Source organism: Mustela nigripes, chromosome 6 (genome assembly GCF_022355385.1).
Source record: "Mustela nigripes isolate SB6536 chromosome 6, MUSNIG.SB6536, whole genome shotgun sequence".
Taxonomy (NCBI): domain Eukaryota; kingdom Metazoa; phylum Chordata; class Mammalia; order Carnivora; family Mustelidae; genus Mustela; species Mustela nigripes.
Genome location: NC_081562.1, coordinates 71,383,032 through 71,407,544, shown reverse-complemented (window position 1 = coordinate 71,407,544; position 24,513 = coordinate 71,383,032). Strand labels below are relative to the sequence as shown.

At 32.9% G+C, this 24,513-nt stretch overlaps 1 protein-coding gene across 22 annotated transcripts in view; it reads right to left on the bottom strand.

Moving 5' to 3' along the window:
• C2CD5 (C2 calcium dependent domain containing 5) overlaps window positions 1–24,513 on the bottom strand; it is a 97,674-nt gene that overhangs the window by 35,004 nt on the left and 38,157 nt on the right. For 10 of the 22 annotated variants that reach the window (XM_059402821.1, XM_059402825.1, XM_059402826.1 and 7 more), the window contains 4 exons: window positions 23,760–23,845; window positions 17,537–17,645; window positions 5,530–5,644; window positions 2,549–2,644 (listed from right to left, as the gene is read on the bottom strand). In XM_059402821.1, the coding sequence (XP_059258804.1) occupies window positions 2,549–2,644; window positions 5,530–5,644; window positions 17,537–17,645; window positions 23,760–23,845 (406 nt within the window). Of the gene's footprint in view, window positions 1–2,548; window positions 2,645–5,529; window positions 5,645–14,782; window positions 14,849–17,536; window positions 17,646–22,994; window positions 23,028–23,759; window positions 23,846–24,513 lie in introns of all 22 variants that reach the window. The other 12 variants (XM_059402811.1, XM_059402810.1, XM_059402812.1 and 9 more) reach the window with 3 other exon arrangements.

Below are 24,513 nucleotides of genomic sequence, written 5' to 3'. Positions count from 1 at the left end.
TATATTTTTCATATACAGTACTTATATACACACTACACTGCAACTTCTACCACCATAGGTTACAAGAGTACCACTATGACTACTAGAATTAAAAATGACCATGAAATCAGAACCATACTCTTTCGTATGAGAAAAGACTTACATAAGTAGCCACTGATTTGCATCAATTCATACGTTTGAGGATGTCCCACCTGACAAAAACCACTATTATCCCAAAGGTTGCTCTTTGTGATACAACATAAAAAAACATGGTTAAATACCAATATAACTCAAATAGAATCACACACACACACACACTCACACACACACACGAATTCCCAAGGAAGAAAAATCTCTTTAACCAGACAATCTAACAATTTGAAAAAAAAAAATTATGATCAAAAACAAACCTATTTAAAAATTTAAAAAGTCAAAAATAGGCATAATCTTATATTTCTAATTTCTAGTGACTGCTTTTAAGATTTCTGAGAACCGTTTCACAAGCAACATATATATCATATATAAACCACAAAGGACCATACACAACCTTCCCAATCACTGTAAAATGTTTGTTGTAATAATGTTTATGAATTCATTTTAGAATGATTAAGTATTTTTTTCACTCATCAAATCTCAGGAAATTCAGGGAACAACAGAAATGAAAGCAAAAGGAAGTTCATGGAGAACTCCAGACTTTCACAAAGCCACACCTTCTAGGGCTCCGGAAAGACATGGGTTCTCAATTCACTCCAAGCTAAAGCGACCTGTTAGAAGTTGAAACTTGGCAAGTGGACAAATTAAAGAGAAAGGAATGCTGTACTGTATCTATTATGAGTCAGGCTTCTTGCAAGTTCCTTGTACATATTATTTCATTAAATATCCACAATAACCCTCTAAATCTAATCACTCCCAGATATTCTTCTTTTATTGTTGAGATGGCATTCTGGTATATTAGAAGTAATAGAGAAATCAAACAGGTTCTAAGTGGAGTTGTGCGACCTCACACAAATCTTTTAACCTCTCAGAGCCTCATCTATAAAACTAGAATAATAATACTTACCCAGAAAGGCTAATAAGCATAGCATACACCCAATATAATGTGCAGCAAACAGTAACAAAAACTAATTCTTCTTGGCCTAAAACTAACTGGAGATACTAAGTAACTTATTCAGTCACACTAAATACTAAGTAGCAGACCTCAGATTCTAATGTCAGGTTGTTTGAACCAAAGCCCATGAGTTACAAAAAGACATAAAAGGATGAAAACTGGGGCAATTTTTAACTAAACACCTCACAGAAAGTTGAACTTAAGTGATTTAATATTATAGGCATAAAAATAGAAGTATTTAAATTTAGGAAAACATTCGAAATATGAAATCTAGAAAAGGGACTATCTCTGAATATTGAGATAATGGGGGATGTTTTCTTCCTTCTACTCTCCTATATTTTTCAAATTTTCTCTAGTAAGCAGAAATAATTGTATAGCAAGAAAGAAGGGCATTTTCCTCTTTTGCAGATTGGGATGGTATCTGTTGCACTAGAATGCCATAAAAGAGAATTAGAATTCACTGTATCCACCCAAGCCAGAATATCAAAATAATCAAGCTGCATTGGAAAGGTCATTTGCTCAATTGGACTTCTAACCACTCAAGAATGAAAATCAACTGACATGTGTCAGAACTATGGAGCATCACTGGGACAACTCACCAGCAGGCAGTTTTCTCAACAGAACACTCTGATCTTTAATATACTTCACAATGTTCCACATCTCTATTTTCCTATTTATGATGACTTTCAATGCTCAGTAATATATTATAGTCAAAATCCATTTTTAATACAAGCTAAAGAAGAAACCGACCAAGGTCTTCTGTTTGCCTGCCTGAGCTAGAATATTTTTGTTATACAGAGACTGGCAAATTTACACTAAAAATAAAGCAAGTATGCAAACAGTGGAGTAAGGGGTAATTAAAATTTACATTATCCAGGTATACTCTGGCACCAAACAAACGGTTTTATGTATGTGTATTTGATAATCTCATCTGTTTATGGGAAGCATTTTTGACATTTATGGAAGTCTACAGATTAAGGGATGAATAAATAAACTAAAAAGTAATCTCATTTAATTTCACTTTCACAAACATTAAAGTTATACTTCACTTTCTAAGAGCTTTTATATATAATTCTGGTAAAATAGTGTTTTGTTTTATAAATTATAAATTTTCTTTATGCAAATTGTTTTACAACCTTTTTCTATTTCAGAAGTAAGACTAAGGGGAAAGGAAAAAATAAAAAATTATTTCTATACTGTAACAAACAAAAAATATATACTTGAAATTCTCTGATAGTCACATATGTAATTTATCAAGATACTTGGAAAATTATAATAAGGTGTGTCATATAGTATAGAACAGTACTTCTTTAGGTAAAAAGCAGTAAAGTGTGCTGGTCCTGATCCCTACAGTGTACCGCTGAAACCCACCCTCATACAGAACTATCCTGGCTCTAAAGTTAAAAGTCAACTTCTCCCTTCCTTGCCCTTATAGAAAAGAAGCCAGGCTGCCATGACAACCTCTGTTCCAAACAGCCCTCCACGGTGCCATCCTGCAGAAATCTAGGGTTGAGTACAGCTGCCGTGCCGGATGCAGATAAAATACAGACCTCTTCACTATAAGAGAAAAAAATATTAAATAGTTATTATCTCCAGGGAGCCTAGCTTTGGAAAGTGTTCAATATCAAAGTGATTATAAGGGTGACAATTTAAATTCAAGTTAGACTCTACTAAATATTAATCATATCATAGGATTATCTCCTACCCTAGAATAAAAAATAGAAATAATTATTAAAATGAAAAGGGCAAGAGTTATTACTTTAGAAGTATAAAAGATAAAGTATAATATTAATGACAATAAATTCCTTTAAATATGGTAAAACGGACAAATACTGAAATGTTTCAAAATAAAAGTAGTAACAAATTATATTGCTGAATTCAGCAATAATCCATAAAACTATATTAAAGCACTGTTTAAATGACATTGAAGTTCATTAGTTACTTTAAAAGCTTAATATGTAATAATCAATATCATTATTGCTGTACCTTTAAACTTAATAACAAAAGGTATTTGAAACAAACAGTATCCAAAATACACTAAATGGAGCTTAAACTACATCATTATATGTATGATTAAAAAGTTATTTTCTAAAGAATTCTTTCTTTATTACATAATCAATATCATTTATTACATAATATCAATTTATTACATAATCAATAAAATTATTGAATGAGAGCACCTAAAGCAAATGACAAAAGTAGCAGTCAAGGGACAAAATGATGAAAACAAAGTATAAATGGACCAGAACCCTGAAAGGACATGAAAGAAATGGTCACTTGATCGGTAATTGAGTAGAGAGAGGCCAGTCTTAAAATGTTTAAGTGCGCACTGGAAATGTCAAAAAGAATAATGTGGAGCCACGGAGAGTACTGGATTAAGTAAGAAGGAGCTATGGAAGCAGAAGTACATTTCAGAGAGTTAATCCAGTAATAGTAAATCGGATGGATTAGAACAGAAACAAAATTTGTAGATAGGATTTAAACACAAAGACTTGTTTTGAGGTTCGGAGGGAAAAAAGAAGCTTGAATCAGGTGAATTCAAATGTCTAGGTAAATTGACTCCTTTCTGTAGATCCCTGCATCTATCTGTGACCTAACCCCTGCCACACTGAATCTATACCTCTGGACTTCTCTGTATGCTATTCTTCTGCCCTGGAACACTCCCCTCATGCCTCCTCTCTTCATTCACATAATTCACACTCATTCCCTGAGATTTAGTTTGACGTTTCAGCATCTCTATCATAAAATGTGTTATACTTGTCATAATCCTCCAGGAGAAATCAATCTGATGGCAAGAACCATCTTTTAAGGGCTCCTGGGTGGCTCAGTTGGTTAAGTGTCCCACTCTTGATTTCAGTTCACATCATGATCTCTGGGTCATGGGATTAAGCCCTGAGTCAGGCTCTGTGCTTAGGAGTCTCTCTCTTCCTCTGCCCCTCCCCCTGCACTCTCTAATAAACAAAATCTTAAAACAAAACAAAACAAAACAAAAAAAAACCACCACTACATCTTTTAAAATTATAACCCTAGGGGCCGCCTGGGTGGTTCAGTGGGTTAAGCCTCTGCCTTCAGCTCAGGTCATGATCCCAGAAGATAAAACAGAAGATAAAAAAACAGAAGATAAAACAGAAGATAAAACAGCATGTCTCTGTAATGTCCACATTTACTGGAGTCTAATCATTTTTCTCCTAACAATAAAGACCACCATAGGCACAAGAGAACTACTGGTGTAACAGCGGGACAGTTAAGAATTATTCAAGAATAGGTGGGAAAATAAGATAGCAGAAGGTCAAACAATTTCTAGATGATATCTGTTATAAACTTTTTTTTAAAGATTTTATTTATCTATTTGACAGAGAGAGAGTACAAGTATGCAGAGCAGCAGGCAGAGGGAGAGGAAGAAGCAGACTCCCCACTGAGTAGGGAGCCCAATGTGGGGCTCAATCCCAGGACCCTGGGATCATGACCTGAGCCACCCAGGAGTCCCTGTTATAAACTTTTTGAGTGGCTAAAAACAGGGTTCATCAATGGCAGTCATAAAGTTAAATCAGAACCTGAGTAAGGAACTGGGGAAAGTCTTGGTCAAGGTAAGAGTCAAAATAAGCCAGATGTAAATGAGCAAATGAGATGGATGGAAAATATCAAGCTGTGATCCAAAAGTGAAATTTTATAGTTTCAAATTTTTAAAGGTAAACAGTTTTGAGCAATAATGAAGTCCAAAATGTGGTTGAAAGTTAAGTGGGGATAGAGGAGGACTTGTGAATGAGAAAGCACAAGGTCAAGCTGTTGAAAGGAGGGTAACCATGTTCAACTGGTGGAGACAGCAGAGAATTAAGAAAGGTGGAAGAATATTTTGGAGGCAGAAAAGTCTGAACTGTGGAATGGCAAGGACTTGAAAGTAACAGAGTTTGCTGAGAGGAAAGCTAGGAGAAAAAGGAATTGAGAGTAAGGGTATGGAAGTCCCTTCCTAACTTGACAGAGACAAGAAGGATGATGTGTTGGTAGGATTAGTGAAAGAAGGCAGAAAGAGTTTACAGACAAACTTAAGAGACAAATGGCAGTTCATTTACAATAGATCAAGGGTCCCAATATTCCAGAGGAAGGAATCAGCAGGGCCACAAAATGGAGTAAAGTCGGCCTAGAATTAATACTTGCTGTGTGCCAGTATCAATTCTCATTTAATTCTTCAATAACCTTAATTGATAGGTGGTCTTTATCTCCATTTCAATCTATAAATTGAGGCTCAGAGGAGTAGTTACTTTCCCAAAGTTTTACAGCAATTTAGTGGCAAACGTGGCACATGGACCTCAGTCTGATATACTCCCAAGGCCCGTGCTCCTAGATCATGCCACAATTCTTTTCTTTATACTTGCATAAAACTTTTACCCTTTCAGATGGCAATCGGTAAATTACAGCATCTAGGAAATCAAGTTATCATTTACCAGATGCTAGTTGATTCACTGTAGCCCACTACAGCATGACAGCCTAATGCTTTAGCATGTGATTTTATTTCTTGTCTGATTTCTGCCCACCACGCATCTCGAGTTTCTGGTTCATCTGAAAAATAAATTTTAAATCAGTTCACTACTCAATAGCACATTGTCTATATGATAAAGAAATGTTTAAAATGAACATACTTTGGAAGGCAAAGACATACTGGTCTATAACAGATTTTAAAACTAACTTCACATGTTTAAAATGTTATTTCTCAAAAGGCTTATTAACATTTTAATTCAATGTTACTTCCAAAAAAGTTTAACATTTTAAACTTGATTGATAGAAAATAAACCAGCTAGTTCTATTGCTTTATTACTTCAGAGGACATCTATACTATAGAGAGGTATTTTATTACCTACAACTTAAAATGTAGACCCAGAGTTTCCAGATTCTAATCCTAAACTGAGAGGATATTCTGTGTCTCACTCACCTTGCTCAGTGAACATTTTGAGTCATATCCACAAATTTAATTTAAATTCTGATTTCATTTCCTGGTACCTATTTTTTTTTTTATAACCCACTATATTCTAGGTTCTTTCCAAGGCAAAGGTTTGTCAATGTTAAAAAAGAGAAAGCCATGTAGCCATCCTTGTGGGTCCTAAAGCAAAGTAACAAGAAATGAAGGGACTAGCCAATTTAAAAATAAAGAAAGCAAATACATTTAAAGATTATTACAAATAATTTGGTTAATGTATATAAGGACAAATTTCAGTTAGTACACTGTAACTTCATATATGGTTCTGTAATTAAGAAAATGCCTCAGAATCACAGCACTGCATTTTATTACCACAGAGGAGTCCAATATTGCTTGTAATAAAGCATTATAAATGGAGCATCTGGCACACATCCTTCCTAAACACTTGCATTTAGCTGCAAAGTACTGGTGAAGAGCAGCTGCAAATTATAGTAACATTTCATGTGCAAAGATGTTAAAAACAGAAACAGTATATAATGAGCATATCCTAATGTGTTTCTTTTTGGAGCCCATTCCATTTGGGAATAATTTGGGATAGAAAAAACTTAATCTAACTCAAAATAGGATGCTAGCCTCCTGTTGTAAATTTTCCATATAAAAGGCACTATTAAAACTGAAAATCAAACAATCCAAAAGCTTTCTTTTTTGAATTTCAGTACATATTCAGTTTTCAAAATGATTTTTAAATAAGCAGAATAAGTAGAATTATACTCACTAGTAAAATACTGATGACAGCAAAATAAAGAAAGGTTAAAAGGCTTGTTATAGCTGACATTCCTAGGATGTAATTTTGTTTCCTCCACAGGGAGGAGGATCAGCAGAATAGAGAAATGAGATAAAAGCCAGAGCTTCAAATGATGCCAGCCAGTTCTCGTATTAAAGTTTTGGATCCAAGACAGAGCTACACTAAAACTTTCTTTCAGGAAAAAAAAAAAAAAAAGAAATCCAGACTCCAGGAAACTGAGGAAGAGATCCAAGGACAAGATAAAATAAAGAAAGAAGAAAAATAGAAAAGACTACAATATGGTACTAGCAATCAATATTATGAATTAAGAAAAGTGTAAGGCAATTAGGTAGCCCTATTTTGTGTAAGAAATGTGTAAGGCAATTAGGTAGCACATACATTATTATGTTAAAGAATTTCTTCATATTCCCCCTGAAATACAGACATTAACAGCACAAATACACTCTCAAATCCATTCTCTATTTTAGGTATACATGTTCCCAGACCAATTTGGGTATCTATTTAACGTCTTCCTTTCTTAATAAGGGAATCTTTATCATAAGACAAAAATTTACTCAAGCAGTTGCTCAATCTATCAACTTATTTATGATTCTCTAAAAGTAAGTATCATAGATATAATAGAAATATATCTCAGTTTGGAAAACAACAATTTTCCCTGAAAAGCTAACTTAACTTAACTTAACTTTTTTTAAAAAACACTAGTAGAACCTGCTATTTACTTTTTAAACCTTTCTGGGAATTTAAAATATTATTTGCTAAAGCAAATAACTGTATACTATGTTTCTACAAAAGCAGATTTTCTCACATTAGATTTGCCTACATCTGTGCCACAAGTAATACATGGTAGCCTTTCTGTTTTAAATTGAATTTTACAGAAAGTAATCCATAACATTATTTTTTAAATTAATTTTTAAAAAATGGAAGAAGTTACTTTTTTAAGCTCAGGATATATTTATTTAGAAATGGCCAGCATGTCTAAATGGGAAAGTAGGTAATAATTACTATGAAATACATATAACCACATAGAATACAAAGTTTATTTACATCAAACTTACCTTGGTATAACACACAAAATAATCAGATAATTAAACCAAACACTATGAAAGAGTAAGTGGCTGATTTAAAAAAAAAATAATAAACAAAACAAAAAGCTGAATGCAGCACAAGTGGAGCATTCATATTCTTCTGGCAGGTTCACAAGCAGCCTTTATTTTGACACATGAGCCACACAACTGCACATGGGGATGCCATTGTTGTATTTAATACAATATTTACAAGTTTAATAAAAGCTAAAGAGTTACATAACAGGGGAGCTAAGGAAGCAAATGGCATATGTCCACACTCCAAAGAATTTGTTAAATTTTGTTTTTGGCTTAAGCAAAAGCTCAGAGAACAAAGGGTTTTGCAAAGCAGATTCAGCAGACAGGAGCCAGAAACAGTGGATATTTTGGCGCATGCTTGGATCAGGTGACAGTACAGACTGAAAACTATGGCAGCTCACTGAAATGGTTACAGAAAGTAATGGCCCTAGATTCTAGGTGAAAGCAAGGCAAGCATACAGTAGGGAGCACTTCATCACAAACTAGGAATTGAATTAACAATAATTATCTACAACTGTAAGCAAGAAGCCAAAGGATGAATTTGTTGGCTATTAAATTTAGGGGTTATTTAATTAAAATAAAATTAAGAATAATCAATTTAATTAATATTAAAAAATTAGATTTATCTTCAAAGTCTATATATTTATGGCAGAGATGAGCCAGAGAATATTCATATAGTAATGATTCAGCCTAACTTATATCACTGAAGATTCAGAAATATCACCATATTTAATCCTATAATAGAATTTTTAAAGCCTAAAAGCTATTAACTGTATTCTTATGAGAAACACACTAGTTGAATTTGAATTGTTTTACACTCTCCAAAAGTCAAAACTGAGGATCTACTATACTTACATAAAGGCAAAAACAAAGAATCTGGCTTAAAAATTTATGGCAATTATACATGCCACTCATGAAACTGGATACAATTTAATCACTTGAAGGAAATACAGCTGAGATGTGAAGGTCGCAATTAATCAACAATTCACAGATGTCAAGAAAAAAATATCTTCACTTTAAATACCATGCTTCTCCTAATAATCCATAGAATTATTTATAATTTTAAAAAGACCTCATTTTAGGAGAAATTAAAATTTATTTATTAAATAAATTATATTTAAAACTATATTACTTTTTTCTACTATGGGTCAAAACTCTTCATAGATAATATCACAAATCTTTTTTTTAAATTAAGATTCTAATTTTAAATAATCTCTACAGCCAACATGGGGCTCAAACTCACAATCCCAAGACTCGTATGCCCCACTGAGTGAGCCAGCCAGGTGCCCCACAATCTTTTACTATATCCTTTTATTTATAGTCATGAACTGGGTTGTAGGTCAATACTTCAGTGATGCTTCATTTAGAGGTAATGTCTGCACACTTGGTTGGCATCACAATTAATTTATTTTACTACTGTCACTTCTCTAGAGCATGGCCATAGCTTGATATCTTGCCATCTTTTTAACATTTTATCTTGTTTCTGAAATGCAGGTGAAACTGGTAAGTATTCCTATAATGAAAATAAATGTTTATATCTCAGAAAGTAAAGAAGTGAACAACTCAACATAATAGGCCTTTATAAAACTGAATCCCTTTGAGATTTTAGGCAATCTCACACTTGCAACTAAGAAATAATGACTATCTAAAGTGTTCAATTTAATTCTGTTGTTACATAACTCTGGAAGAGAATTCTGCCACTGAGAATCTTTACATCTGACTTAAAGAAAAAAAGGAAATGGACAATTATTCAATCTAATTTTTAAATAAACAAGAAGAGATTTTAAACAAGATCAAAGGTTAGGTGGGCTCAAGTAAACATTTTTAATACAATGATAATCTATCTTGTCAATGGACAGCATAAGAAAGCCACATTCTTAAATACCTTAAAATATTATTCCAAAACAAAACAACTTTTTGAAGAAGATAAATTTCCCCTAATGAAACAGGAATTACAGAGTTCATATTTAAGTGTATATACAATCTCAAACCAGATGGGGATTCAGTACCAACCTAGGAAGAACAGTTCCATCATACAGGAAATGATGTGCAAATTCAGAGCAAACACCAACTTGTGGTAATTTAGGATGTTAGGATGGTAGCTGGGATATAATCCATATTAGATCAAACTGGAGTCTTCACTATTTATAAAATAAGTCAGATATATAATCACTCCTGACCTGTGAGATTTCCCTTTTTATATATATAAAGTTATATATTAATTTACATGTCACCTTATAATAGTGTAATTAATATCCAGTTATATTAGATATATATAAAGAGTAAAATTTATAAATTAAGGAAATTATAAACCTGACTTTTTTTTTACAGATAATAAGGATTGACAGTAGTCAATATGCAGTTACATTATACACAAACAGAAAATTATTTATTACAGTTATATGTTGCATTACGTATAAAGAGAAGCTCACACATCATACATGGCTATATTTATGCCCTCCTGAACTCCATATACCTACTTCTTAAAACCTTATTAAAATTCTTAAAACCAAAAGCTGCTTAACTACTTTAAGCTTAGTTTTGCATATCTGCTCATGAGTACCTCTCAGATGTAGTAAAAATAACTGCTGGGGTCATCAGTAGAATTCAAGTTCCAAGAAAGCCTCTCTCCATTTAACAACAACTATTACTACTACTACTACTACTACTACTACTACTACTACTACTACTACACACACAGCAAAATAGTTTAAGAAATAGCCTAGACTGGGTGTATAATCATGTTGTCTGCCTGGCTGAACAAACATATTCCCAATCCCCAACATCATGCTCAAGACACAGTAGGCAAACCACAAACATCCACTGAATAAAAGATTTTTACTTAAAACTGAAAAAAAAAATTTAGATTATCAGACTGATATGTGTATTCTATTAATAGTTCCTTACACATCTGTTGACTCATTTTGTTAAAATATGTTTAAAGTAATAATTATACCTATTTTTCTTGGTTTTGATGATTAATTTTTGACCCCAAAGTAAAACAACTATAATTCAGATGACCAAAAAAAGAGTAACATTTTCTGAATTCAGACCACTAATATAAAGCTTCCCTTAGCACTAGCAAGGGTTCATTTATTAGAAGACAGAAAATCTCAAACATATGTCCTAAACCTACAATCTAAAATAATAACTTTTTAAAATATGCTCAAAAACGAAAGTTATCTAGCTATTTTATTAACTCAGTACTTAAAACATTTGCTCTTAAAAATATTGTCTAAGTTTGGAAGCTATTTCAGACTAGCATTTTTTCAAACCACATTATATATCTACTTTATTGTTTCCTCTTGGGACTTCCTGAAAAAAATATCTAAGCTCACAAGTACCCTACATGAAGAAAGAATAACAATTTTTTCTCAACTATACTGAGACTATTCCTAATTAAAAATTGTATCAGTTTGCTACCCAGAAATAACTTTCAGTGGTAAACTCAGAAGAAAGAAAAATAAATAGCATAGCCATTTAAGAAGGAAAGAGCTATGCCTTTTAAAATCTACTCTTAAAATATTTTTATAACTCAATTTTCAAATAGAGTTGGGTTTCCAAAAGATAGGATTCAACTGCTCACTGGGATTTTAGACTTGTAGCCATGTGGGATCATTCTAATCCATCTTTCTCCTTCTCTCAGCTCAAAGTTGCTAAGAGACTGTTTGATTTGCCACATTCCACTAATTACCAAGTCCTGATGATTTTACGTTTTAAATATTTTCTAATTTATCTTAAGAGTGTAAGCCCTGAAGCCAGCGTAGTTAAGTTCACATTGTAGCTTAACAACTTTCTATTTCACTTAAGGCAAATTGTTATGCTTCATTTCTCTCATTCACAAAAGAGGAAAAATGCCTATCTCAGAGCTGTGTTTTGAGAATTAAGTGACCTGCTATCATACAGCACTTGGAAAAGTGCCTAGCACATAGTTAAGTGCTCTGTGAACTTCAGCTCTCTTATCACCACCAAATCCTAGGTCACTTACCAGGCCAGGAGTACTGCAGTGTATAGGCTTGCTGCCTTTAAATGCATTCTCCATTATACAGCCAATGATCTAACATACATGTGACCATGGGATACCCTGTCTTACTCCTACGCAGCCCATTCCAGGCATGTCACACACAAGATCTGCAAATGCTGCTTCCTCCTTTTAAGCAGCAAGATTCAGCCTGTCTTTCTCAAAGTCCATTAACCAGGCCAGAAACATAAGAAGCAAGATAAGAAAAGGTAATACCGTGATTTTAAAATAAATTCTCAGATAATTGAGTTTCCTTCTTCCTGCTATATAAAAATATTTCCTATCACTGTAGTTAACAAAACCCAAGACAGCAAAGCAGAAGAAAAAGGGAAACAATAAAAAGCTGAAGCAACAAAGACATTTTGTATTCAATGGCAAGCAATAGGTATAAAATAACTGGGTAAACATCTTCAAACAAGTTATGACTAGGGGATTGTTCTGCAATGCACTACAAAGGAGTGAACAATATGCCTCCAAATACACTGTCAGAAATATAAAATCTACATTAAGGTCATATATATCCTTCAAACTGAACTCAAGAATTACCTCTCCAAGCTTCCCTGCCACATAGTTAATCATGCCTTCCTCTTTACTTCTCTACCTTATATCACACCACACCACACAGTAAACCATTAACATATTTTTTTAACTGTCCAGAATATGACTTTCATGAAAACGAGGTGACTGACATCTTCGCACACCTATCATCTAGCAAACTGTATGGTACAAAATAAGTTCTAATAAATGCTTGCACGATAGATCATATTTCATGAAATACTACTATGTGATAAAGATGTTTCTTATATCTTTCCACATTTTAATGTTTCTGAAATAAACATGTCTAGTAATTAATCAATATACTTAATATAGTAATGTTTCTTTCTCTTTTCTCTTGGAAAGCTATTATTAAAATGGTGATACCTCACAAAATAAATGGTGTCAGAATCCAGGAAGTACAGTATTGATGAACAATTTCTAACATTAATAAAAATTATAACCACAATTATTTTTCTTACTGATGTGGCCAACTCCTGATTTTCTATGGTAAAACAGGACAGCAATGGCTAATCTATTCCCCAATCACAGAAAAGAATACATAAATGATTCAAATATATTTATAAATATTACATTTTTGTATTTCAGAATTATCACATTATTTTTCTTAACCTAATATCAAAATCAGCCTGATATACACTGTTAGGAGATTCTAATATCTCAGTCAAAAGCACAGAGCTATTAGAACATTAAACTGAAAGTGTCATCTTTGAAATTCTTTTACTATTCTGTAACTTCTATCCATCTTTTTTCATACACTCACTACCTGACTTTATTTTAAATGATGGCAAGATATACCGCTTCCTCAACCATGTTTCTCCTTGCCAAATTCTGTAGTTCTGCTTATGGGGGACAAAGTATTATAAGATTTAACTACTTTTCTACTTTCCAACACTGTTCATTCATCTAACACTCATCTCACCCTAAACATCTTTGCCCTGACAACGTTTAAGTTCCTTAAATTATTAATGATCAGTCTATTCCCAATGTCCTTTTCTTACATAATTAGGCTTTTTTACTTCTTATAAACTAATCTGCCTACACTTTAAAATAACATTATTTTTATTAAATGAATCCAGCAGGGTATTTTCCTCACTAAAAACCAAGTATAACACATAACATTTAAAAACGATTATTTTAATTTTAATCAATATGGTAACATGCTGGCAAAAACCTGAGTAGGAGAGGTAATTTCCCTGAAGACTTACCAACTGATGTCAGTCTAAATCTGCAAAGGTTGGACCTGATCAGATTGTTTACTAGACTGAACTTAGGTAAACCTGCATGATGAACATGAGATACTTCATAGTCAAACATGCATTACTTACATCAGAACTTACATCCTGGACCCCTAAGAACAAAAAAAAGCTTACAGTATTGAAAAGATTATGAAATATTATCTAAAATGTTAAGCCTCTTGGTGATTTTGTTTTTCTATAAATAGATATATACTTTCCGACACAAAGAACTGGTAAAATACTTCAGGCAAAATACCAGCCTCTAATACCGAATCAAAATGGTTCTATTATTTAATTTCAAAAATAAAGAACAGAAAAATTTACATATTTATATTAGAAGAATATGCTTTTATCAAAAAGAAAAACTGGCTTTGACTCTAAACCACATCATCAGCTGTAAAGTTAGTTTAGATTCTCTAAAAGCTACAAACTATATTTTACAAATTATATCCATATGTAAAATTACCTAAAAAGAAAAATTAAATTCTCACATAAACGGGGAAGGAAGGGAGCTTATGAAAGCTGTTAATCCCCCCAAAATCTGCTCTTACTTACCAAATTTTGAAACACTTCTGGAATTATAAAACAAAATGGTAATAGTCACACTTTTATGGTATTTATAGAATACTAAATACATTATACTCAAGTCTAAATTAATGTTTAAGCAGACTTTAAGCTTATCAAACTAGCCATTTAATACTTACATTTAACAATTAACATCTCTTTAATTATAAAGCTAATGCCTATGACAATTAACTGACATGAAAAAACTGTCCAAAATATAATAAATATAATTTAAATTTAGGTTTCTGAAAGTTAATCACCTGACAAAAGCCATTTGTAATTTATGGTATTTCTATGGTTTTGGTTAATTCATTTTAGTTAACACATTTTTATATTTGCAATTCTGTGGAAACTTTAAGAGTTACAACATATGTACTGCAGAATGTATCTGTATAACTGAATTTCCATTAAACCTATTTAATCTAGAACATTTCTAAAAACTTCACTGAGCTGCCATAATTTTTGTCAGCATATGTAGTACTGAATGACCATCAAAATACCTGAATTGAAACTATTCCAGTCTAGCAGTTTGTAAGATCTTGTGTTACCCATAATTCCGACAAAGGCTGAGTTCAAAACAGCAAATTAGTAGATCAGTTTTAGGTGCAGAATAGTAGGAAAAAAAAAACAAAAAAACACTACAAACAAGAACACAATTGACAATACCACTCGACAGCAACTGGAAAGACACAGACAGCAGAGTTAATAAGAAGTAGAAATAGAAAGAGAAGAAGGAGCATGCTATCATAATCTAACATTAACTAAAGTCTAGTTGTTTAAGATAATGACCTTGATTTTTAAAACCACCCCATTCTTGTCCGTGTTGCTTAATATTTAACAAAGGAGGATATGCTAAAGGAACTAACTCCAGAATACTAATCTATATGTAGCAGACAGTAGTGGTTTAAAAATAAGATTTTATTCCTTCTACACTCCAGTGTAAAATGAAAAGTTCCCATATTCACTAGAAAAAAAATAGCTGCAAGATTCATTTGAGAGTGCAAATACAGCATTTTAACAGCACAGGCATCTCAATCCATCTTAAGTTTCTCTCAGCAGAGTAACTCAGTGTCATAAAATCAATATATCATTATCATGGTAGATGCTAATCTAGAGTGGTTTTTGGGTTTTAACATTCAGCTTTTTTCAACAAATTAAATCTTTTTCATAAATAACTATTTATGAAATATTAAGAACATCAATAAGATGTTCTTAAGAAAATCTTCCTTTTTTAATGCATAATACATATATAAAACCACCCCCCAAAATGTGATTTTTATATCAAAATCATGTAATAGTGAAACCATTAGAATACGTAGTTGATTAAAATTAACTGAAAATAAAACAAAATTAAAATATAACTTGCATATCATTAAAAGCATTTATATTTATATGCCCATAATCTTTTGAAATAAGTACATTAGTAACTAGGATTTCCTACATGTGAATTGAAAAAAAAAAATTCTGATATGGGGAGGAAAGGAAGAGAATGGATAACTTGATAATTATAATACACAAAATGTATTCTGTATTAAAGATTCCTGTGTTCTTCCCTCGGCCTGGGTTCTTATATTTCTCACACCGCTAGAACAAACTGGCAAGCATGATAAACCCTAAAAAAGAGTTTTTTGTAAAAAATAATAGGATTTTAAATAGAGCTTTCTACTTAAACTTATTTAATAAGACTTGTTTGTTCTCCCAGACTCTATAGCTTACTCAGAGTACCTGGAAGCCACAATAAAATCAAAATGTTTTCAGTAAACGGAACAGTTAAATATATTGCTGAAACCATTTTGGAGCTTATCAGTGGGCACCATCTGGCAAAATATTTAAGTCAATGGTCCAAAGAAACGGCAGTTAACAAGCCTTGGGTCACACCCAAGTTAATGTCAGGTATATTAACTCAGTATTTCCGTGCGCTTTCCAAATAATTTAAGTTCCTAAACACAAAGATATGGAAATTGCAGAGTCCCCAATGTCCCAATACATTAAACTAGCATCAATCTAAATGTGCCTTTAATTACTACAGAATTCACAAAAACTACATGAAGAAAAGATCTTAAATTGATTTGAAAAAATAAGGAAGAGCAGAAAAAAAATAAACCAGAGAAGAAAAAAAGAGAAGACTAAGGTTTAAAAGATGTATTTGTTTAGCTTTAAGAGTTAAATAATCCTAGCTACTATTCCTCTTCTGAAATCTCGTTCAAGCTCTGGAAAAAATTCCATTCTGCTCCTCTGGAATTATTAACTGAAAAGACATCAAACCGCAAGGCACAGATTAAATTTTTTTTTAACTTAGAAGAATGGTAATGCTCTGTATCCTCAAAATCACTATCTGCAGTGTTTTGCATAAAATAATTTCAGTGTTTTACTCTTTTTGTAGCTGTCAGTACAAGCCTCAGGAAGAGGTTATTGGAAGTGACAGTTTAAAATTTTCAAAAATATGTATGTATATATGCCAAATAAGAACACTAACATAACTTCAGCTTTTTAAGTATGTCATCAAAATAATAAGTGACTTGAGCAAATTACTGGGAATCCAGTCAAGAGATGCAAGAACACACTGCACACAGAAAGTTTCTACCACTTATCACGCTTATTTTGGATTTAGAAAAACCATCAAAGCATTCCTAATCCAAGGGCCTGAAATTGAGATTGATTTGATGCCTTTCTTCTTTTTTGATCATGGCCCCATGTTTTAAAGGAGTGAGCTACTATTCTTACTTGTTTGCTTATGTAGAACAAATAGTTTTAGAAAAGAAACCAGGAATGCACAGACAGCACTATTTTTCTTAATTCTTAGATACTACACAATGTTTATAATTACATTTCAAAGGAATACTTCTTTTAGGAATAAGGAAATTACTAAAATAATCTATGAAGAGTTATTGCTAATGAAAGAATTAACATCTTAAGATAATGGCCACAACGGTCAAATTACAAAATTTGTTGTCTGCCTGGGTCAAAGAAAAAAGCTGACTGAAATGTTACCTAGGAACTTCTTCAAAGTGATGCCTGGCCAGGAAAATGAATCAATATTTGTTTTATATGAAAAAGCTAACTAAAATATACTTCTACTTATTTGATTATTTTTAATCAGAATTATAGCAAATACTTAAAGCAACATGCCAATTTATACTTTCTTTTTCATTTCTCTTTACGGATAGACTTGATTTTTTTTAGTATAAAAATCAATTTTAATAATCCCAGTTTAAGTAAATGAAACTCTGAAAACAAGCTTTTAAAGAACATACCAGGATTGTGGATACGATCCAAAAGCTTCACAGAGCGTGCACTAACAACACCCCCAACATGCATGAGAAATCCAGGAGGAAATGCCGTCAAGGTAAAAAATGGAAATTCCTAGTAGAAAGAAAGGGGGGAAAATATAACTGACCATGTGTGAAGTACAAAAAATTTGCTTATTAAGAAGCCTGATCCCCATAGATTATATTCATACTATGATATGAATCCTATCTCTTAACAAAAGGCTACCAGTTACACATTACACATGCTTTGTAATTAAATGTCTTCCTAGATGTTTAGAGTTCCTAATCCTTTTTCCCACATATATCATGTTATACAGAATCCAAACACTCTTTTTATCAATTCTCAATGAGAAAAAAAGGTTCTCAGAGTTTTGATTTAAGATATTTGTACACATTCTTCCTTCCTTTCAATCTCCTACTCTTGATGCAAATTCACAGTGAGATGTGGGGATTCCCCTGCCCTTCGAGGCTGAGTCTACTTCTCAGTGGGGCAGAATCCTCCTCACATACACACACCCAATTCCAGGCTACTGGTAAAGACTCTGAAGGCCTGGTGCAAGAGATCTACAAGAATGTGGAACTAAGGAAGGAGTGAGAGAATGAGCAGTGTGGGTTAAGAGATTCAGGAATAAGCGAAGGGCAAATACCAAGGTCAAGAGGGTACAGAATTGCTGTGTAAGATAATTTACTCTATCAACACCAGGGCAGCTGGAAAAAATTCTAAGTACATAGATGCATATTAAGGAAAAGGGAGAAGAAAATAGATGACAGCAAGCGAGGAAATAAAATTCCCCAAGTTCTTCTAAGTTTCATTCTCCCCTTCTCTCTCAAGAACATCAATCTCATCAATTTAGAGGTAAGGCAGAAATGGGAAACAGAGAAAGGAAATTCATTGAGATAGCACCCAAGAAGAAAGCAGAGCTCCTGTGGCTCTCCAAGTATAGAGGGCTCCCACATTACACAAAATTGGATGCAAGCAAGGGAAATTTAATATCTGCCTCATACGGCTTTAAGATTACCATAGCTCACTTATCCAGAAGTCACTTACCAGTAGCCTCAGCTACTCAGAATATAACTGAGAGCTGGAAAATAAGCAAAACAGAGCTCTCAACAGTCCAAAGAACTGTCATACTTCCAAGTGCTAAAATTTATGTACTTGATTCATAAGAAATCCCTACAGATCATATCCATACTATGCCATTCAGCAATTATAAATACATAATTTTAGGAACATATTTTAAAGTTTAGCAATATCTTTTTTTCTGACCACAATAATTTAAATGCAGCAAATGAAAGCTGAGAGATAAAGACATACAGAATACTACTAAAAGCAGGCACATTAAAAGCAGCAAGATTACTGACTGGCTACTAAGCATGGAGAATACAAACTCACCAAAGCATAATTCACAAAGCATAGCAACTTGGAGTCATTTAACACAAAGGCAAACAGTCCTGCACACTTCAATAACCCATGAAGACATAGTATAAAATATAGAGAGAATTTAGAAATAAATTCAGTTAGAATTTAAAATATTTAAATTAACAAGGGTAAGAAAAACCTAGGCTACATTAAAAAAAAAAAAAAAAGTAAAAACCTATCTATGGAAATGGATAGGTTTGGCACAGCTGACAGGCAAAAAGAAAAAAGGGGGAGGATAGGAAGGGAATTTCACTTACATGTATTATAAAAAATTTAGTCAAAAATGCCTCCTTATTTCTACCTGAGTTTTTTAAATATAAGTTTTAAGTGAGAAATATACAAATAAGTTTATGCTATTAGAGCTTGTCTGGAGGTTCTAGCAGGGTAGCACAGCTACTCGTATACCCTTGACCAAAGAACGGTCCTCTCCTCTACTGGGGAAGGTCGTCCTCTTCGACCGAGCACGCAGCTTCGGGAGGGACGCACATGGAGCTGTGAGGGAGGAAGGGGACACCTGCCTAGCCAGCCAGATCAGCTGAATCAACCCTGGTGATCAATGGGGTGACAGATGTCGCAGCCAGATCGCCCTCACATCCAAGTTTATGCTATTAGAAACTTAAATATCTTACCTAAGTTAGGCCTTCATGATTTTTTTCAATTTTAAGTAGACAGTTTTTAAATTTTCTCAAAATACTGAAGTATAGTAGAAAAAAGCACTTTACATTTAATCTTTATACTTAAACATTTTAAATATTCTGGACAAGAGACACTGAAAATAAAACAGCTAAAGGGAAAGCTGTACTTTCTTCTGAAAGTGAGAAATAAGATAGGTAAATTCACATATTGGAAAACATCTGAATATAAGAATTTAGGTAGGTATAAAAATTAACTTAAATGATTTCTCTACTTGAGATTGTGATTCTTTTTCCTAAATTCCAGAAGATGGGATAAAAAGAGACAAGAGGAAAAGCAGCATAGTAGAGTTGGTGATCATAAGCAGAAAAAGTAGGGGAATGGCTGCCCAAAGAGGCAGACGATCACTCCACAAACTTAAACTCTGTCCTACATGTCCAATCAACACACCTAATTTAACACACAAAATTTAACCTGAAGTACATAAAAATGACATGGTTTATTCAACCACAACTACATCTTCAGATAACTCTCCCAGAAACACTATGGCAGATACCTACCATTAAACACCTATCACTTCCACCCCTCTCACCAGTAGCCAGTGACTACCAGTGACTGTTAAATAGCGCTCATCTCCACCACCACTACAGAGTGACTACTGTGAAGTACTTACAGAGTGCCAGACCTCGGCAAAGTATCTTAAAACTATACTTTATAATCTTTCCCATACGCTAACGTGAGTCAAGGAGGCCTCGGCTCTATGTGAGCAACAAGCCTTATCATCTGGCTTCTTGAAATTTCTGATTAAAACAGTGAGACAAGGTGCTGGTTTTAATCTCTAGTTTATCATTATACCTGATGAATTTGTAGGTTCTTTTCCACTGAAAAGAACAGCTTCCTTAAGATCAGCCAAGCCCAACCCGTTTTCAATGCCTAGATGAGAATTTCAAAACCACAGAAGATATTTTCTCTGTAAACCCCTAATATTTAAAGTGCCTTGCCTTCTCAGGTCATGATCTCAGGGTCCTGGGATCCAGGCCCCCACAGGGCTCCTTGCTCAGCAGGGAGCCTGCTTCCCCCTCTTTCTCTGCCTACTTGTGACCTCTTTGTCAAATAAATAAATAAAATCTTAAAAATAAAAAAGTTAGAAAAAAAAATAAAGTGCCTTGCCTTGTGGTACAACTAGGTGGAAATTTGTATGTTGACATTTTGACAATAAGCCAAATGCATACAGCATAAATCTATTTAATACCATGTGTTCAAAGACAGGCTAGTTGGAAAATCTGGGGACACAATGCAAGTAATTTTTTAACATTTAAATAGAATTTTTCTTAGAATATATTTAAATAGTTTATTTTTCAACCAAGTATTCTTTTTATTTTCCCAAGAAATGAGAGTCAACTTTCTAGATAAAAAGAACTCTGTGCCAGATTCCTACTATGATTTTATTATATAATTTTACCCCACTATCGAAAACATCACAATTATTAAAAGAGTTTGCTTTGTATAAGTGTTTCCCAAAGTGTGGTCCTCACTAACAGGTATTTTGCATGGCAGATTCCATTGTAAAATATATTTGGGAAATACTAAGTTAAACCAAGTCAACTAGGTTTCTTTACTGAAGAAAAATATATCTCCCAGCATCTGAAAAGTAACTTCATTTTTCTTACAAGTGAAAGAAGAGTCATATTGAAAAGTAAACCTATTTGCTTTACATCAAATCATTCATAGGTAGACCCTAAATCTAATCAAATTTATATCTCTACATCTTATCTCCTAATCACTTGACACCTATTACCAAGATCCTGTCAACTTATTTTTCACTGATTTTGTAACACTTTTATTTTTGAGAACTGTTACTTGAACCCTTTAAATAAAGCATGCTGGACAAAGGTTCTCTTCTCCTAAGGTGGGGGGAAGCCATACACTTTAAAAAGGAATAGAAATTAATATTTTAAAAATGAATATAAAAATGGTATTAAGTATATCATATGTTCACCTCGATCTAATATTCAACTTGACAGAGTTAAGGCATATCTGAACACATATGGGAAAAACTCTTCATACTTCTGTACAAATTTTTTCCCAAAACAAAGATATACTAACAGCCACCACAGGTGAATGGGAAAGCTAAAAACGAAGCTTGTTCTATTTACTGTGTACCCAGGATAGTGAGGTAGTCTCATAAACTCAAGTAACTACTGCAGAGTTAGGTAACATAAACATATTGCCAACTCGGATTTTATAAGGTTGTAAATGAAAACTATAGTTCTCCCACATCTTTACTGTTAAGTTCATAAAGATTATCTAGAAATGTATACCCAATGTAATAATGTGTCCAAAACTTGAAGAATGTTTAAAATCATATTTGAAAACATAAATTTTATCCAAACTAAATTTAAAACAATTTTTATTGATTAGTATTTTTCTTCTCTTAAAGCTAGATGTTTACAAAAGCTCTTAATATCAATAATAAAGTCACAGGCACAAAATAGAGGCAAAATCTCGTATCTCATATGAGTTTTTCTGTTCCTATGAATTCTAGTACAATTACAAGGAATATTCCTAGTGTAAGGAACTCTGTAGAGAATGTAAAAGTGGGAGTGGGGAGGAGGTAAGAGCATTCTGGCCTAAGAAACAGTCACACATACCTTCCCCCTGACCCTCTTCTCTGTGTTTCCAGTCTCTTTCTATATTTGGTTTCAATAAATGGTCCCAATGTTTAAGTGGGCTTTTTTGCACAATAGTAGCCGGTATGCCTGCAAGTTGTGAAAGCAGCTCAAGTGCAAATGCTGCCTGCTGAGGGGTAAAGCAAACCACTTTGTACCTCTAATGGCTCATCACGCTGATTGATTAGCTCAGCTCTGCTCTGCTCCCCCCAACCTTGTCTGCAAGGCAAAGGGTACATACAGATACTTCTGCACAGTAAAGAAAGTCTAAAAAAGTAAACTGTGTATATTGTTTGTAGTAACAGACCCTGAAAACCCTATTCTCAAAAAGCTAACCTCTAGAGATGAAATACCTTTTTTAAAAAATGCATTCTTCTAAAGGTATTTATTGTTTGATCTTTTTTTTTAATGCTCGTGTAAAATGGGAACATGTAAAAGAAAATTCTGTAAATGCTTATAAACTTCCAAATCAGACACAATGAAAGCTATGGGACTGTGCCTTAAAATAACTGACATAACATATAAATAATCATGCACTGTGTTAGTTGAGTAGAAAAAAAATGAGCCTCATAGTGCTAATAAATTTTTTAAAAATGCATTACGAAAAGAAATAAAGCTGGCAACATTTGTTAAAGCTTAAATAAAACTTAAATGATCAAGATTAAAACTAGAACAGCTACCAATACAAGAAAAAGGCTCTCACACATGTTCAGAAACATACCCGCCTTCTACAGAACCTATGAGGCGATCCTCCCTTAGCAATGAAGTTTATACAAAAAAAAAAAAGAGAAAAATCATCCAAAAATTGTGACTCTTTATTTTCCCAATTAACAAAGTTAACTAAACATTAAACTTATAATAATTAAAAGAGATATATTCACATACCAAATAACCACACTGTTTATGTTAATCTGTAGAAATAATGAATCTGTGCATTTCTTACCCCTGAGATTGGCCAACCATAAAAATAATCTCAGCATATAAATATATTAATATATTGAAGAATTACCTTTTTTTAGAAATTGGAGCCCAACACGGGCTCAATCTCACAACCCTAAGATTAAAACCTCAGCTGAAATCCAGAGTCTGATGCTTAACCAACTGTGCCACCCATGCACCCCAAGAAAGATATTTAATATAGTACAACTGAAATATATTTTTCTGAAAAATGTCCACTATTTCCTTTTGTATATTATAATTTTAAGGTAAAATGACAAATGATTTCATCACCCAATGGATATTTCCAAATAGATTACTTCTAATGAAAGATTAGAAGACAAAAAAAAAAAAAGTTACAGAATTCCAAATTAAAATTAATTATTCATAAACAAATTTCTTTAATACCTTAAATAAATTTTGGGACTCTGAAATTATATTACATATACATGATCAAACCAGTTTATGGAAATAAGTTATAAATATGTAGAAGCATAATAATAAAATCATATTAACAGTGTAAGAATAGAGAATATTGAGTGTCTCTTACCCTTTGTTCCAGTGCTGACTGAGTCTGTTGTCTTAAAAGAGCTTTAAACGGCCCCCCTTCTTTTCCAGCACTACCACTTCCCATTCCTACAGAACATCAGTACATAAATAACAACCAAAAAACAACTATAGAAACAGAAAGTTAACTGCATTCATCTTTATAAATATCATGAGTCAAATTTCTTAAAATGATATAAACATTTAAAGTACTTGACATGCAATTAGGCACATATTTTACTATTTTATTCACAAAGATTTTAGATGTTAAAACTGTGATCACAGTGAGTTTCAGATTCAATCTGTTCTAAAACTTATTTTTAAAATTTTGTTAATGTATGAATTTTTGTATAATATTCAATTTTTTAAGTGTTGAGTGAGTCTTCTAATACAAAATAATCAAGATACTACCAATTACAATTGACCCTGGAACAACATGGGTTTCAACTGCACAGTCCACTTATACATTAATTTTTTTCAATAAGTACAGGACAGTACTATAAATGCACTTTCTCTTCCTTATGATTTTCTTAGTAACATTTTCTTCCCTCAGCTTTACTCCATTGCAAGAATACAGTATAGAATACATGTAATATAACTGTTTTAATTGACTATGTTATCAGTAAGGCTTGTGGTCAAGAGTAGACTATTAATATTCAAGCTTTTGGGGAATCAGAAGTTATATGCCCATTTTCAATTTGCGCAGGGGTGTGTTGCTCAAGGGTCAACTGTACTTACTATGCTCACAATTTAAGAAT